Genomic DNA, 14,362 nt, shown 5'->3' on the forward strand with positions numbered 1-14,362 from the left:
TATATGTATGATTCTAATACCATAAGACTCACTTCCATGCCCCTGAGACACATTTAGTAACAAAAGAAAAAAGAAAGAACATACAGAATAAACAATAACAACTTTTGTTTTTGTTTAAGAACTCAACATTCTTAAGATACAATCATGAATATAAATCATTCAATTATTGAAAATGATAGTGTCGTGGATTTATTACCACACTTGTCATCAACTCTCTATAATTACCAGTGAGTCAGCATTTATATCAGCAAATGTAATGAAGCCTTATGTAAATGATTAACTATGTATCTAAATGTAATGAAGCCTTATGTAAATGATTAACTATGTATCGAGCCTGTTATTGACTTTGGATCGGGTGGGAAAGACGGGTGGCCACCCCACCCCCCACCCCCCACCCCCCCTCCTCACTGGGATGACATCACGGTCAGAGACACCTCTGATTGGCAGATCTGTAGATCAGGGTGTTTAGCATCACCAGCTCCTCCAATACAGAAGAAGGGGAACAGTCTCTCAGTGAAGGTGTGTTTATAAGTGTGGATGAGTGTCATGTCTTCAGGGTCGTAGAAGGACACCTCCCCCTTGTTGTAGTCCAGCTGTACTCTGATCCTCTGGGGTCTCCTCTTCAGAGTGATGGTCTTACCCACTACATCTGTATACTCACCATCCGTCTGTTGTATAGCCCAGTATCCATACTGTGGTGATGCATATGGTACCTCCCCCTTTCTGTCACTGGACTCTTTAACCACACCCATGACCCATCCAGGATGGTCCCCCACCTCCACCTCCCAGCTGTGCTCTCCTGAGATGAACCCCTCAGAGGCCACAACATTTGGATGCTTCATGAACCGTTCTGGGTTGTCAGGCAGCTGCTGCCTTGACCCTCTCTGTCTCACACTGGTCAGATCATCAGACAGAGAGAGACAGGGATGTGCAGTGTTGGGGTCCAGAATCACAGGAGCTTCAAAACAAACACAGATGCATTCTACACATTATGCGCTGTATTATTTATTATACATATTATACATATATAATATATATATATATACATATGTAATATGTATTATATATTATACATTTGTGATGGCAGCTGGTCAAATGGAACGTGAGCATCATAATGCCTAGGTGAGAATGTTAGCTATAGCTAGCTATGTACTGTAAACTTCCCTTTGAAAAGCCTATCTGACCCAGTAACACTGACAGATATTAACAGCTGGCAGCTGTCAATCTAGAGGGGAAGTGGTTGGGGCGGGGTTAACCAGCTATTGTTACCGCCCATTACCTGGCTGTGCAGACGTGTGAAAAACTCAGATCTTTAAAAGGCTTTTTCTCAGGAATGTGATTTCAGGGGTACATTCAAATACACATGTCGTCTTCTGTTTTCTTCCAATTTCACATAATTTGAAAGCTGACACTTCTGTTTTCTTCCAATTTCACATAATTTGAAAGCTGACAATCTGTACTTTCAGACTATGTCAAAAACTGAAAGATGACTTTGGCACCTGGCTGGTCAAAACACTGGCTGGTGTCACATAATATTATTATGAATGTATTAATGCGGTATGTTCTATGAACGTGTTCATATAATCTATTAGATATTCTTAATCCAATTCTGGTCAGTACTAACCGTGCTTGACAATCCCCTGCATCTTCTCCCAGACTCTGAACTGCAGGTTGCCCAGGTGTTTGGCCACGTCTATCAGCCCTCCTGAAACCTTCTCTGGGTCTGGCAGTGTGAACTGGGCTCTGGAAGAACATTCAGGAGTCAGTGCTGCTGTGGGCTTGGGTTCAGAACCCCAGAGAAGAGAGACCAGAGACATATCACTTACCTTTCCTTACTGGCCTTGAAGTTCTGGAGAGGAACAGAGGAGAATTGTCATCAATGCTAGTGATGTCATCAATCAGTCTCTGAATACATTTACAATTACTGTCTGAGAGAAGGCATCCTTACCTGCAGGAAGGAGATGTCTTCAGCTTTCAGCTCCTTCTCTAAGGCTGTGAGTGTGTCTAAAAGTGATGATATTTGTCTGCTCAGTGCCTCAGTCTTCTCCTTCATCATCTGACTCTTCTGCTCCTCTTCCTCCCTCAGTGCAGCTATCCTGGCCTCCTCTTCCTCTCGTAGAAACTGGTGAAGTTTCTCAAACCCCTCCTTAATCTGTCTCTCTGTGTGCTGGGCCTGGCTCTGGAGACAGCAAGGGGAATAATATTATGATCACTGTAGTTTTACTACCATATAGTATGTTAACTAGTTTTACTTTAACTTTGGTATTATTATTATTATTATTATTATTATTATTATTATTATTATTATTATTATTATTATTATTATTATTATTATTATTATTCAAAGTTCAGGTGAAATGTATGCAGCTCTCTTTATGATTTTGAGTTGCAGATGCATGACTATCAGTTAGATGTCAACAGCATCCAATACTGAGCAGAACAAGAGAAGACCACATCACTGAAGACAACACGTTGCCTGACGTACACAGTACCTTAATGTGTTTTGATGTTTTATCACAGGTTTGTCTAACTTTGTTAAAGACCTCCAGCTTCTCCTGTAAGGGTTTCAGAGCCGTCTGGAGTTCCTCCTGGATTGAGACAAAACTTTACTGAGGACATTTCTGGACTCATTTGACAGTTTCTGTTTACCACAGTTCTGTAGGAATCATTATCATAATCCTTATAGTCTGTCAGAGAAACACATTCTCTCAGCAGAACTATATTTGTTATTCCAGACAAAAAAGGATGAATCAAAGTCAAATTAAAACAGAAACTAAAAACGATCGTTCATTTTTATCATTGTGAAGAAAACAACGACCCTTTCTGTTTTCTACCAGTCTGAACGCATGAGCATAACATCAAGTGACATAGCTGTCGATCACTCACAGAATTTTAAATAGTCATCTTATTGTATCTTATTTATGTTTACCTTATGCTCCTGTGCAGCCTCGTCTACTGGGACACAGTCATGAGATCTGTGTTTCTTTGAGACCTGACACACCACACAGACGGGCTGTTTATCCTCCAGACAGAAGAGCTTGCGTTTCTCACCGTGCAGACTGCACAGCACCACAGACCCTGCCTCAGCTCTCTGACCTCTCTGCTGTAAGAAGGCCTCACACACGTTCTTTAGGGCTAGGTTAAAGTAAAGAGGCTCATCCATTGAGGATCTTCTCCTACAAACTGGACATTCCCGAGATCCCTTGTGTCCCCAGTATTCCAGCAGACAGGCGTTACAGAAGCTGTGGCTACATTTCAGGAGGACAGGATCTTTAAAGATGTCACGGCACACAGGACAGGAGAGATCCTCCTCTGGGAGAGACGATGTAGCAGCCATGTTCTCACACGATGCCTGTTCCTCTTCTGTACTAGCTCTCTGACCTCTCTCCTGTAACTGAACTTCAAATGGACTGTTGCCTAGTAACCTGAACACAAACATGTAGTCTAATTAACGGTCATTTAGTAGTAGTACTAACTGTTGTATAAAAAAGCAATATCACACTCAAGGTCGTGCTGTTACTGAATATATACCTCGTAGATCCTATGATGTACCCACGTCAGCTAGCACTAGCTCCCGGAGTTAGCCACCGTTAGCTAACAATGACTCGGCTCCCAGTGACAGATGGCTCACAGCTAACTCAACCGCACTCACCACCCGTTGTTTTGCTAAGTCATAATCATACAGCCAATTTCTCCACATATACGGCCAGAGCTAGATATGTAACTGGAGTAGTAAATGCGTATCTATCTGTAATTCAAATAGGAATACCTCTCGATATCCGCTATTGTCAAAACAAAGATGGAACCTCGACTAGGCCAGTTTAAATTTTCAAGATGGCGGCGCGTCATCGCGCACCTGTCTATGATTGGGGGGGGGGGGGGCACTCGCAATTATTTATCTTATTATTTATATGATAGCCTAAATATAACCGTTAGTTTTGTACCTGTGTGGATGTCTTCCAGTAAATATAGCCTATATTTTAAAAATGTGCCCAAAATATTTTAAAGGTCTATTCATTGTCCGAATAATTTGGTGCCCCCCCATTGGCTGGTGCCCCAGGGCATTCACCCGATGCAATATATGGATAATCCGGGCTTGGTCTTAATGTCATATGAAGGGAAGAGGGTAAGACACATTCTGCATATCACAGTCCTGCGTCTTAATGTCATATGAAGGGAAGAGGGTAAGACACATTCTGCATATCACAGTCCTGCGTCTTAATGTCATATGAAGGGAAGAGGGTAAGACACATTCTGCATAGCACAGTCCTGCGTCTTAATGTCATATGAAGGGAAGAGGGTAAGACACATTCTGCATAGCACAGTCCTGCGTCTTAATGCCATATGAAGGGAAGAGGGTAAGACACATTCTGCATAGCACAGTCCTGCGTCTTAATGTCATATGAAGGCTCGGAGGGTAAGACACATTCTGCATAGCACAGTCCTGCGTCTTAATGTCATATGAAGGGAAGAGGGTAAGACACTTTATCAAATCCACCTTGACGGAGTCTCACTTCAATCACGTTCACTGTGATTCAATGTTTATGTCTGTTCACTGTATGTCTGTCTGTCTGTCTGACTATCTGTTTGTCTTGTCTGTCTGTCTTGTCTGTCTGTCACACTGTCTGTCTGTCTTGTCTGTCTGACTGTCTCACTGTCTGTCTGACTGTCTCACTGCTTGTCTGTCTTGTCTGTCTTGTCTGTCTGTCTCACTGTTTGTCTGTCTCACTGTCTGTCTGACTGTCTCACTGTTTGTCTGTCTGTCTGTCATATGTCACATGACAGACAGCTACTAAAGGCTGGCCTAAGGTAGCCTACAGAAGGAAGGAAATGGCTGTGGTTTGTTTCTCCCTAGCCAGCTGTAGGTTCTCCAATCAGCTGTCTGCCACCACCCAAGGAACTGTAGGTTCTCCAATCAGCTGTCTGTCACAACCCAAGGAACTGTAGGTTCTCCAATCAGCTGTCTGTCACAACCCAAGGAACTGTAGGTTCTCCAATCAGCTGTCTGTCACCACCCAAGGAACTGTAGTTTCTCCAATCAGCTGTCTGTCACAACCCAAGGAACTGTAGGTTCTCCAATCAGCTGTCTGCCACCACCCAAGGAACTGTAGTTTCTCCAATCAGCTGTCTGCCACCACCCAAGGAACTGTAGGTTCTCCAATCAGCTGTCTGTCACAACCCAAGGAACTGTAGGTTCTCCAATCAGCTGTCTGCCACCACCCAAGGAACTGTAGTTTCTCCAATCAACTGTCTGTCACCACCCAAGGAACTGAAGGTTCTCCAATCAGCTGTCTGTCACCACCCAAGGAACTGTAGGTTCTCCAATCAGCTGTCTGTCACAACCCAAGGAACTGTAGGTTCTCCAATCAGCTGTCTGTCACAACCCAAGGAACTGTAGGTTCTCCAATCAGCTGTCTGTCACAACCCAAGGAACTGTAGGTTCTCCAATCAGCTGTCTGTCACAACCCAAGGAACTGTAGGTTCTCCAATCAGCTGTCTGTCACAACCCAAGGAACTGTAGGTTCTCCACCACCCAAGGAACTTAACCCTTGTGTGGTGTTCGGGTCAACCGGACCCGTTTTACATTTTTACTTGGTGAGAAATGGTACAAGAATACATTTGATCAATATGAAACTCCATGGCCTTGGCTTATTTTCTATGAAAAACATGTAAAAGTGGGGAAAAAAATGTTTTACACATCCTACAATACCCCAACACATTTATGTCCTTCATAAGATCTTCGGGTCATTTAGGCCCGGATGCACAGAGACACACAGAAACATACACACACTCACACTGACACTCACTCACTCACACACCTCTGCTCTAGCTTTCCCGTGCCAAGAAGCCGTCTGCTCTCGCACTTTTTACCCTTTGAAGTGCAACATTGTAAACATGTAAACATGCAACTGCAAAAAGTACATTTGAGGTACACACACTGTCACATTCTGTGCTTCATGTGTTGTGTAGACAGGCATACCCATGCACACACAATTGTAGCCAGTGGTATTTCAGAATTATTTGGGATTTTTCAGACATAATACTGTATTTCGACAGTGACGGTGAAAACAGTGTACATTCCGTTCGTGTTTTGTGATTCAGCATTTGCAGACATTTTTGAGAGATGTATTTCATAGCTATTGGCAAAAACAGTTTGGTTCTTTCATTTCTATTCTTGTTCATCACCTGTATTTTCTTTACAGCTTTGATTATAATTAGATAAATGTGAAATTCAATTGAGAATATCAATTCAAAATAATAAACAGCAATGAAAACATTGTTTCATTAACATTTTTCCTAGATAAGTATGATTTATGACACCCAGGTCTTTATTATAGTGGATTTTGCATTTTCAAAGTTAGGGGCATCATGTGCGTAAAAACGCTTCTACTCATCATGCTGTCGTTCGGCCCCACCTATTCCCAGGGGTCTGACACTTTGTGGGTTGTTACTAAGAATCCTCTGCTCCAGCCTCTCCAAAGGGCAGCCCCCTAGATCCACCAGAACAAAAGATATGCACTTTTGAATGTGTACACAGTACCTATTGTGCATTATTGGGTACAGTACCTGTTTGTGCCCACAGGAGGCGCCCTTTAATAGTATGGGCTATTTTGGGGCTTTCTTGCGCCCTGAGTATACCCCCTTGTATGGGTCAGCCTTGGGACTAGGAGCACCGTGACAAGACAAGTGCTTTTAAAACCCCAATGATGTCCCGGGTCAACTGGACCCGAAGAGTACGAAAGGGTCCAAAAAGTGAACATCACACAAGGTTAACAGAATGGATTAGTTGTTTGAGTGTGCAGCTAATGATCTCTTCCATGTGTCTTGTGGTTGGTTAACTCTACTGTATCGTCCTCTATTGCATATCGAAGACATAGTGTTGATATTTTCCGAAAGCACTCAGGAATCATCACAATGTTTCAGTCGTTGTTTGTTGTCATACAGCATTTCATACAGACCTCATACAATATTTCATATTCATATGAAAGTGACTATTGTCACTTCTTCGTATTACTATATTATATTAGTGATTGTTGATTGTTGTCGACTGTTGTTGAGCGAGAAGCTCAAGATCCCAAAACATTTCTCTGTCAGGGTCGGCTGTGTGAGATGCACCTGATAAATAAATATGTTATTTTGATGTGATAAAGTCCTCGAGTTGTCCTCTATTATGCAGTCAGTGGAGGCAGATGAGATTGTTTCTCTTTGCTCAGCTTGCTTATAATATAATAATAATAACAACAATAACAATAATAATAATAACAATAATAATAATAATAACCTTTATTTGTGTAGCACTTTTCCTGCTAACGTTAAAGCTCAAAGTGCTTTAACATATCCACACAGCATAAAAAAATAATAATAGAACAATAGTAATCAATCACACAACAGCAGTAATATAAACTACATCATAAAACAAGAATAAACCATACAATCCAAGGGGCATAGAACAAAGATAAACAAACTAAATAATAGATGAATTACTATATGAATGAATGGACTTTATTGTCATTGCTACAGTACAGGTACCAAACAACGAAATTTAGGAGTTATTATACGATGTAAACCACTAAAATACAATACAAATTACAATACAATACACATTTAGCAGTTACTATACGATGTAAACCACTAAAATACAATACAAATATATAGATTCATCGACTAACATTAAAAGAGACATTTAGGACATAACCCACGGGTCCCATCTCTCCCGTGTCTCTCTCTGGTCCGGGTGATGACGCGCACATGTGAGTCCTGGATCAGCCAATCAGCGTTCAAGCTCTCGGCGTTCTGCGTTGACCTCTAACGCGTCCTGCTCCGATCCAGGTCCTGCTAGGAGCGTTTCTGCCTCTGCTGCTGGTTCTGATGGACCTCGGCTGGCCCGGTCGCCTGGCCTGCTTCGCCCTGTGACAGGTGACAGACGTGATGTTCTCTCTCCAGAAACGACCTTTGAATTCCTGATTCATCGCTGTGCCGCGGAGACTCCCGACATCCCGGAAGCGTTTGTGGCATTTAGGGGAGGGGAGGGGGGGGGGGGCTGGGTTACAAGATACAAGACAAGCAGCAGGTCACTCCTCCGCTCCGGTTTGGGACCGTACGGATACGATACGACACACGCACACACACACACACACACACACACACACACACACACACACACACACACACACACGTTGTACAGGATATCCTCACTTGTCAGTAAAAACACACTGAGGACCCTATCAGGAGCTCTCATTCAATGTCACTTCGACTATGCCGTAACATCATGGTACTATAGAACCACAAAGGCCCATAAAACAAGACTCCAGACAGCCCAAAATAAACTGGTTAGGCTTCCGCTAGGCCTCAACCCTAGGACACATCTAACCGCTGCTCTTTTTTTGAGCCTTGATTGGCTACGAGTAGTTGACAGAGTGCAGCAGCTTGCACTGGGCCTAGTCTTCAAGATACGCTACACCACAAAGACACCCAAGTACCTGTCAACATACTTCCAAAAAGTGAACAACGTCCACACTTACAACACCAGAGGAAGCTCCACGAACCACGTTCAACCGCGTTGCAACACAAACAAGGGTTTAAACTCGTTTGCAAACTATGCAGTAAAGATGTGGAACGCCCTTCCTATAATCTTAAAGGAGTGCAAAACACTGCCCACCTTCAAAACCACTCTCAAAAAACATTTACAGGAGGCTGCAATCCGTAACTGGACCCTCTAAAACAAAAATCAGATTAAAAGACCTGAACTACCCACTGTACATACTTTGTGTTTTGTCCCCCGCCCCCACCTGTGGTGTATGTCCCCACCTGTCCTACCCGCTGTACATACCTTATGTTTTGTTGTATTGTTCTTCCCATGATGGATGTACGTTTATCTTGTAGATAGTAATAGTTATTTGTCTGTATTATCATGTAGATAGTACTAGTTATTTTCTTATGTCTGTCTTACATGTAACGATGAATTGAAAATCAAGGACCCCAATTGAAATAAGCCAGTGGCTTTCTTGGGTTTTTATCCTCTTAGTTTGACCTTGTATGTAATATGTACTTTCATGTACCTACTTCTGCAAACATTCTAATAAAGTTTTCAATCAATCAATCAAAACGCACGCACGCACGCACGCACGCACGCACGCACGCACACACACACACACACACACACACACACACACACACACACACACACACACACAAAAGCATGACAGTATTCATCCACCAGGATGTAATGCTGAGTGCACTTTGAATGTTCAGTTAAACATGTCAGGGGAATGTTTTTAGTGAGGGGAGAGGTCTCTCTGATTCAAGTTTGTTTCATATCATCATTAAAGCATTTTACACTGACCTTGATTGTGAGGTGTGAATCATAATGTCCTGATAAGTGGTGTTTCTACTTGATCACTCTGATTTCACTGCTTACATAACCTCAACCAGTTAACAAGAGATAATCACAGCCAACCTGAGCTCAATGTGACAGGGTCTGGTGAAAAGGTCCCCACGTAAGGCAAGGGCTTCTTTCTTTTTGACAGATTATGGAAGTGCAGATTGTAAACGTTCAAATGAGGTGTCATACATTGAAATCTAAATAGTTGAAGAAGATATGCTTATTTGAATGTTGGTACCCCTCAAACCAAATACCAGAGAATATCGTTCTGAATCTAAACAGACGCGTTTGCTACCATCGCGTTTGGTAATCACTAAACACTGACCGACAGCAGATCTGGGATCAGCAAAACAGCTTTTATTAAATGTCCCACAATGTACATATGAGGAGATCTTCCCAATGCAGAGCACTAGTCATAGAGGAATCACATTCTGCCTGTTGGATTAGGATTCATACTCTGAGCAAAGTAAGCAAGTAAGTATAATGTCAACACAGCAATTATAACTACTACAGGTTATGATAAAAAAATAAATCTTAATAATTTGACAGCCGTAATATTTTATATTTATGATTCTAATACCATAAGACTCACTTCCATGCCCCTGAGACACATTTAGTAACAAAAGAAAAAAGAAAGAACATACAGAATAAACAATAACAACTTTTGTTTTTGTTTAAGAACTCAACATTCTTAAGATACAATCATGAATATAAATCATTCAATTATTGAAAATGATAGTGTCGTGGATTTATTACCACACTTGTCATCAACTCTCTATAATTACCAGTGAGTCAGCATTTATATCAGCAAATGTAATGAAGCCTTATGTAAATGATTAACTATGTATCTAAATGTAATGAAGCCTTATGTAAATGATTAACTATGTATCGAGCCTGTTATTGACTTTGGATCGGGTGGGAAAGACGGGTGGCCACCCCACCCCCCACCCCCCACCCCCCCTCCTCACTGGGATGACATCACGGTCAGAGACACCTCTGATTGGCAGATCTGTAGATCAGGGTGTTTAGCATCACCAGCTCCTCCAATACAGAAGAAGGGGAACAGTCTCTCAGTGAAGGTGTGTTTATAAGTGTGGATGAGTGTCATGTCTTCAGGGTCGTAGAAGGACACCTCCCCCTTGTTGTAGTCCAGCTGTACTCTGATCCTCTGGGGTCTCCTCTTCAGAGTGATGGTCTTACCCACTACATCTGTATACTCACCATCCGTCTGTTGTATAGCCCAGTATCCATACTGTGGTGATGCATATGGTACCTCCCCCTTTCTGTCACTGGACTCTTTAACCACACCCATGACCCATCCAGGATGGTCCCCCACCTCCACCTCCCAGCTGTGCTCTCCTGAGATGAACCCCTCAGAGGCCACAACATTTGGATGCTTCATGAACCGTTCTGGGTTGTCAGGCAGCTGCTTCCTTGACCCTCTCTGTCTCACACTGGTCAGATCATCAGACAGAGAGAGACAGGGATGTGCAGTGTTGGGGTCCAGAATCACAGGAGCTTCAAAACAAACACAGATGCATTCTACACATTATGCGCTGTATTATTTATTATACATATTATACATATATAATATATATATACATATGTAATATGTATTATATATTATACATTTGTGATGGCAGCTGGTCAAATGGAACGTGAGCATCATAATGCCTAGGTGAGAATGTTAGCTATAGCTAGCTATGTACTGTAAACTTCCCTTTGAAAAGCCTATCTGACCCAGTAACACTGACAGATATTAACAGCTGGCAGCTGTCAATCTAGAGGGGAAGTGGTTGGGGGCGGGGTTAATCAGCTATTGTTACCGCCCATTACCTGGCTGTGCAGACGTGTGAAAAACTCAGATCTTTAAAAGGCTTTTTCTCAGGAATGTGATTTCAGGGGTACATTCAAATACACATGTCGTCTTCTGTTTTCTTCCAATTTCACATAATTTGAAAGCTGACAATCTGTACTTTCAGACTATGTCAAAAACTGAAAGATGACTTTGGCACCTGGCTGGTGTCACATAATATTATTATGAATGTATTAATGCGGTATGTTCTATGAACGTGTTCATATAATCTATTAGATATTCTTAATCCAATTCTGGTCAGTACTAACCGTGCTTGACAATCCCCTGCATCTTCTCCCAGACTCTGAACTGCAGGTTGCCCAGGTGTTTGGCCACGTCTATCAGCCCTCCTGAAACCTTCTCTGGGTCTGGCAGTGTGAACTGGGCTCTGGAAGAACATTCAGGAGTCAGTGCTGCTGTGGGCTTGGGTTCAGAACCCCAGAGAAGAGAGACCAGAGACAGATCACTTACCTTTCCTTACTGGCCTTGAAGTTCTGGAGAGGAACAGAGGAGAATTGTCATCAATGCTAGTGATGTCATCAATCAGTCTCTGAATACATTTACAATTACTGTCTGAGAGAAGGCATCCTTACCTGCAGGAAGGAGATGTCTTCAGCTTTCAGCTCCTTCTCTAAGGCTGTGAGTGTGTCTAAAAGTGATGATATTTGTCTGCTCAGTGCCTCAGTCTTCTCCTTCATCATCTGACTCTTCTGCTCCTCTTCCTCCCTCAGTGCAGCTATCCTGGCCTCCTCTTCCTCTCGTAGAAACTGGTGAAGTTTCTCAAACCCCTCCTTAATCTGTCTCTCTGTGTGCTGGGCCTGGCTCTGGAGACAGCAAGGGGAATACTATTATGATCACTGTAGTTTTACTACCAATAATAATAATACCAAAGTTAAAGTAAAACTAGTTAACATACTATATTATAGTATGTTAACTAGTTTTACTTTAACTTTGGTATTATTATTATTATTATTATTCAAAGTTCAGGTGAAATGCATGCAGCTCTCTTTATGATTTTGAGTTGCAGATGCATGACTATCAGTTAGATGTCAACAGAATCCAATACTGAGACAACAAGAGAAGACCACATCACTGAATACAACACGTTGCCTGACGTACACAGTACCTTAATGTGCTCTGATGTTTCATCACAGGTTTTTAAAACTTTGTTAAAGACCTCCAGCTTCTCCTGTAAGGGTTTCAGAGCCGTCTGGAGTTCCTCCTGGATTGAGACAAAACTTTACTGAGGACATTTCTGGACTCATTTGACAGTTTCTGTTTACCACAGTTCTGTAGGAATCATTATCATAATCCTTATAGTCTGTCAGAGAAACACATTCTCTCAGCAGAACTATATTTGTTATTCCAGACAAAAAAGGATGAATCAAAGTCAAATTAAAACAGAAACTAAAAACGATCGTTCATTTTTATCACTGTGAAGAAAACAACGACCCTTTCTGTTTTCTACCAGTCTGAACGCAGGAGCAAAACATCAAGTGACATAGCTGTCGATCACTCACAGAATTTTAAATAGTCATCTTATTGTATCTTATTCATGTTTACCTTATGCTCCTGTGCAGCCTCGTCTACTGGGACACAGTCATGAGATCTGTGTTTCTTTGAGACCTGACACACCACACAGACGGGCTGTTTATCCTCCAGACAGAAGAGCTTGCGTTTCTCACCGTGCAGACTGCACAGCACCCCAGACCCTGCCTCAGCTCTCTGACTTCTCTGCTGTAAGAAGGCCTCACACACGTTCTTTAGGGCTAGGTTAAAGTAAAGAGGCTCATCCATTGAGGATCTTCTACAAACTGGACATTCCCGAGATCCCTTGTGTCCCCAGTATTCCAGCAGACAGGCGTTACAGAAGCTGTGGCTACATGACAGGAGGACAGGATCTTTAAAGATGTCACGGCACACAGGACAGGAGAGATCCTCCTCTGGGAGAGACGATGTAGCAGCCATGTTCTCACACGATGCCTGTTCCTCTTCTGTACTAGCTCTCTGACCTCTCTCCTGTAACTGAACTTCAAATGGACTGTTGCCTAGTAACCTGAACACAAACATGTAGTCTAATTAACGGTCATTTAGTAGTAGTACTAACTGTTGTATAAAAAAGCAATATCACACTCAAGGTCGTGCTGTTACTGAATATATACCTCGTAGATCCTATGATGTACCCACGTCAGCTAGCACTAGCTCCCGGAGTTAGCCACCGTTAGCTAACAATGACTCGGCTCCCAGTGACAGATGGCTCACAGCTAACTCAACCGCACTCACCACCCGTTGTTTTGCTAAGTCATAATCATACAGCCAATTTCTCCACATATACGGCCAGAGCTAGATATGTAACTGGAGTAGTAAATGCGTATCTATCTGTAATTCAAATAGGAATACCTCTCGATTTCCGCTATTGTCAAAACAAAGATGGAACCTCGACGAGGCCAGTTTAAATTTTCAAGATGGCGGCGCGTCATCGCGCACCTGTCTGTGATTGGGGGGGGGGGGGGGGGGGGGGGCACTTGTCTGTGACTGGGGGTGGGGCACTCGCAATTATTTATCTTATTATTTATATGATAGCCTAAATATAACCGTTAGTTTTGTACCTGTGTGGATGTCTTCCAGTAAATATAGCCTATATTTTAAAAATGTGGCCAAAATATTTTAAAGGTCTATTCATTGTCCGAATAATTTGGTGCCCCCCCATTGGCTGGTGCCCCAGGGCATTCACCCGATGCAATATATGGATAATCCGGGCTTGGTCTTAATGTCATATGAAGGGAAGAGGGTAAGACACATTCTGCATATCACAGTCCTGCGTCTTAATGTCATATGAAGGGAAGAGGGTAAGACACATTCTGCATAGCACAGTCCTGCGTCTTAATGTCATATGAAGGGAAGAGGGTAAGACACATTCTGCATAGCACAGTCCTGCGTCTTAATGCCATATGAAGGGAAGAGGGTAAGACACATTCTGCATAGCACAGTCCTGCGTCTTAATGCCATATGAAGGGAAGAGGGTAAGACACATTCTGTATAGCACAGTCCTGCGTCTTAATGTCATATGAAGGGAAGAGGGTAAGACACATTCTGCATAGCACAGTCCTGCGTCTTAATGTCAT

At 42.5% G+C, this 14,362-nt stretch overlaps 1 protein-coding gene across 1 annotated transcript; it reads right to left on the reverse strand.

Moving 5' to 3' along the window:
* Window positions 1-404: 404 nt before the first annotated feature.
* LOC308150820 (E3 ubiquitin-protein ligase TRIM35-like) lies at window positions 405-13,205 on the reverse strand (the record flags this gene model as incomplete). The annotated part of the gene is made up of 12 exons (XM_080523612.1): window positions 405-958; window positions 1,625-1,743; window positions 1,827-1,849; window positions 1,949-2,179; window positions 2,493-2,588; window positions 2,930-3,394; window positions 10,365-10,741; window positions 11,507-11,625; window positions 11,709-11,731; window positions 11,831-12,061; window positions 12,364-12,459; window positions 12,801-13,205. 12 exons carry the CDS (start codon window positions 13,203-13,205, stop codon window positions 405-407), a joined length of 2,739 nt encoding a protein of 912 aa, XP_080379738.1.
* Window positions 13,206-14,362: the final 1,157 nt, after the last annotated feature.

The sequence above is a fragment of the Nansenia antarctica genome (assembly GCF_963989245.1).
Source record: "Nansenia antarctica genome assembly, chromosome: 2".
Lineage (NCBI taxonomy): Eukaryota > Metazoa > Chordata > Actinopteri > Argentiniformes > Microstomatidae > Nansenia > Nansenia antarctica.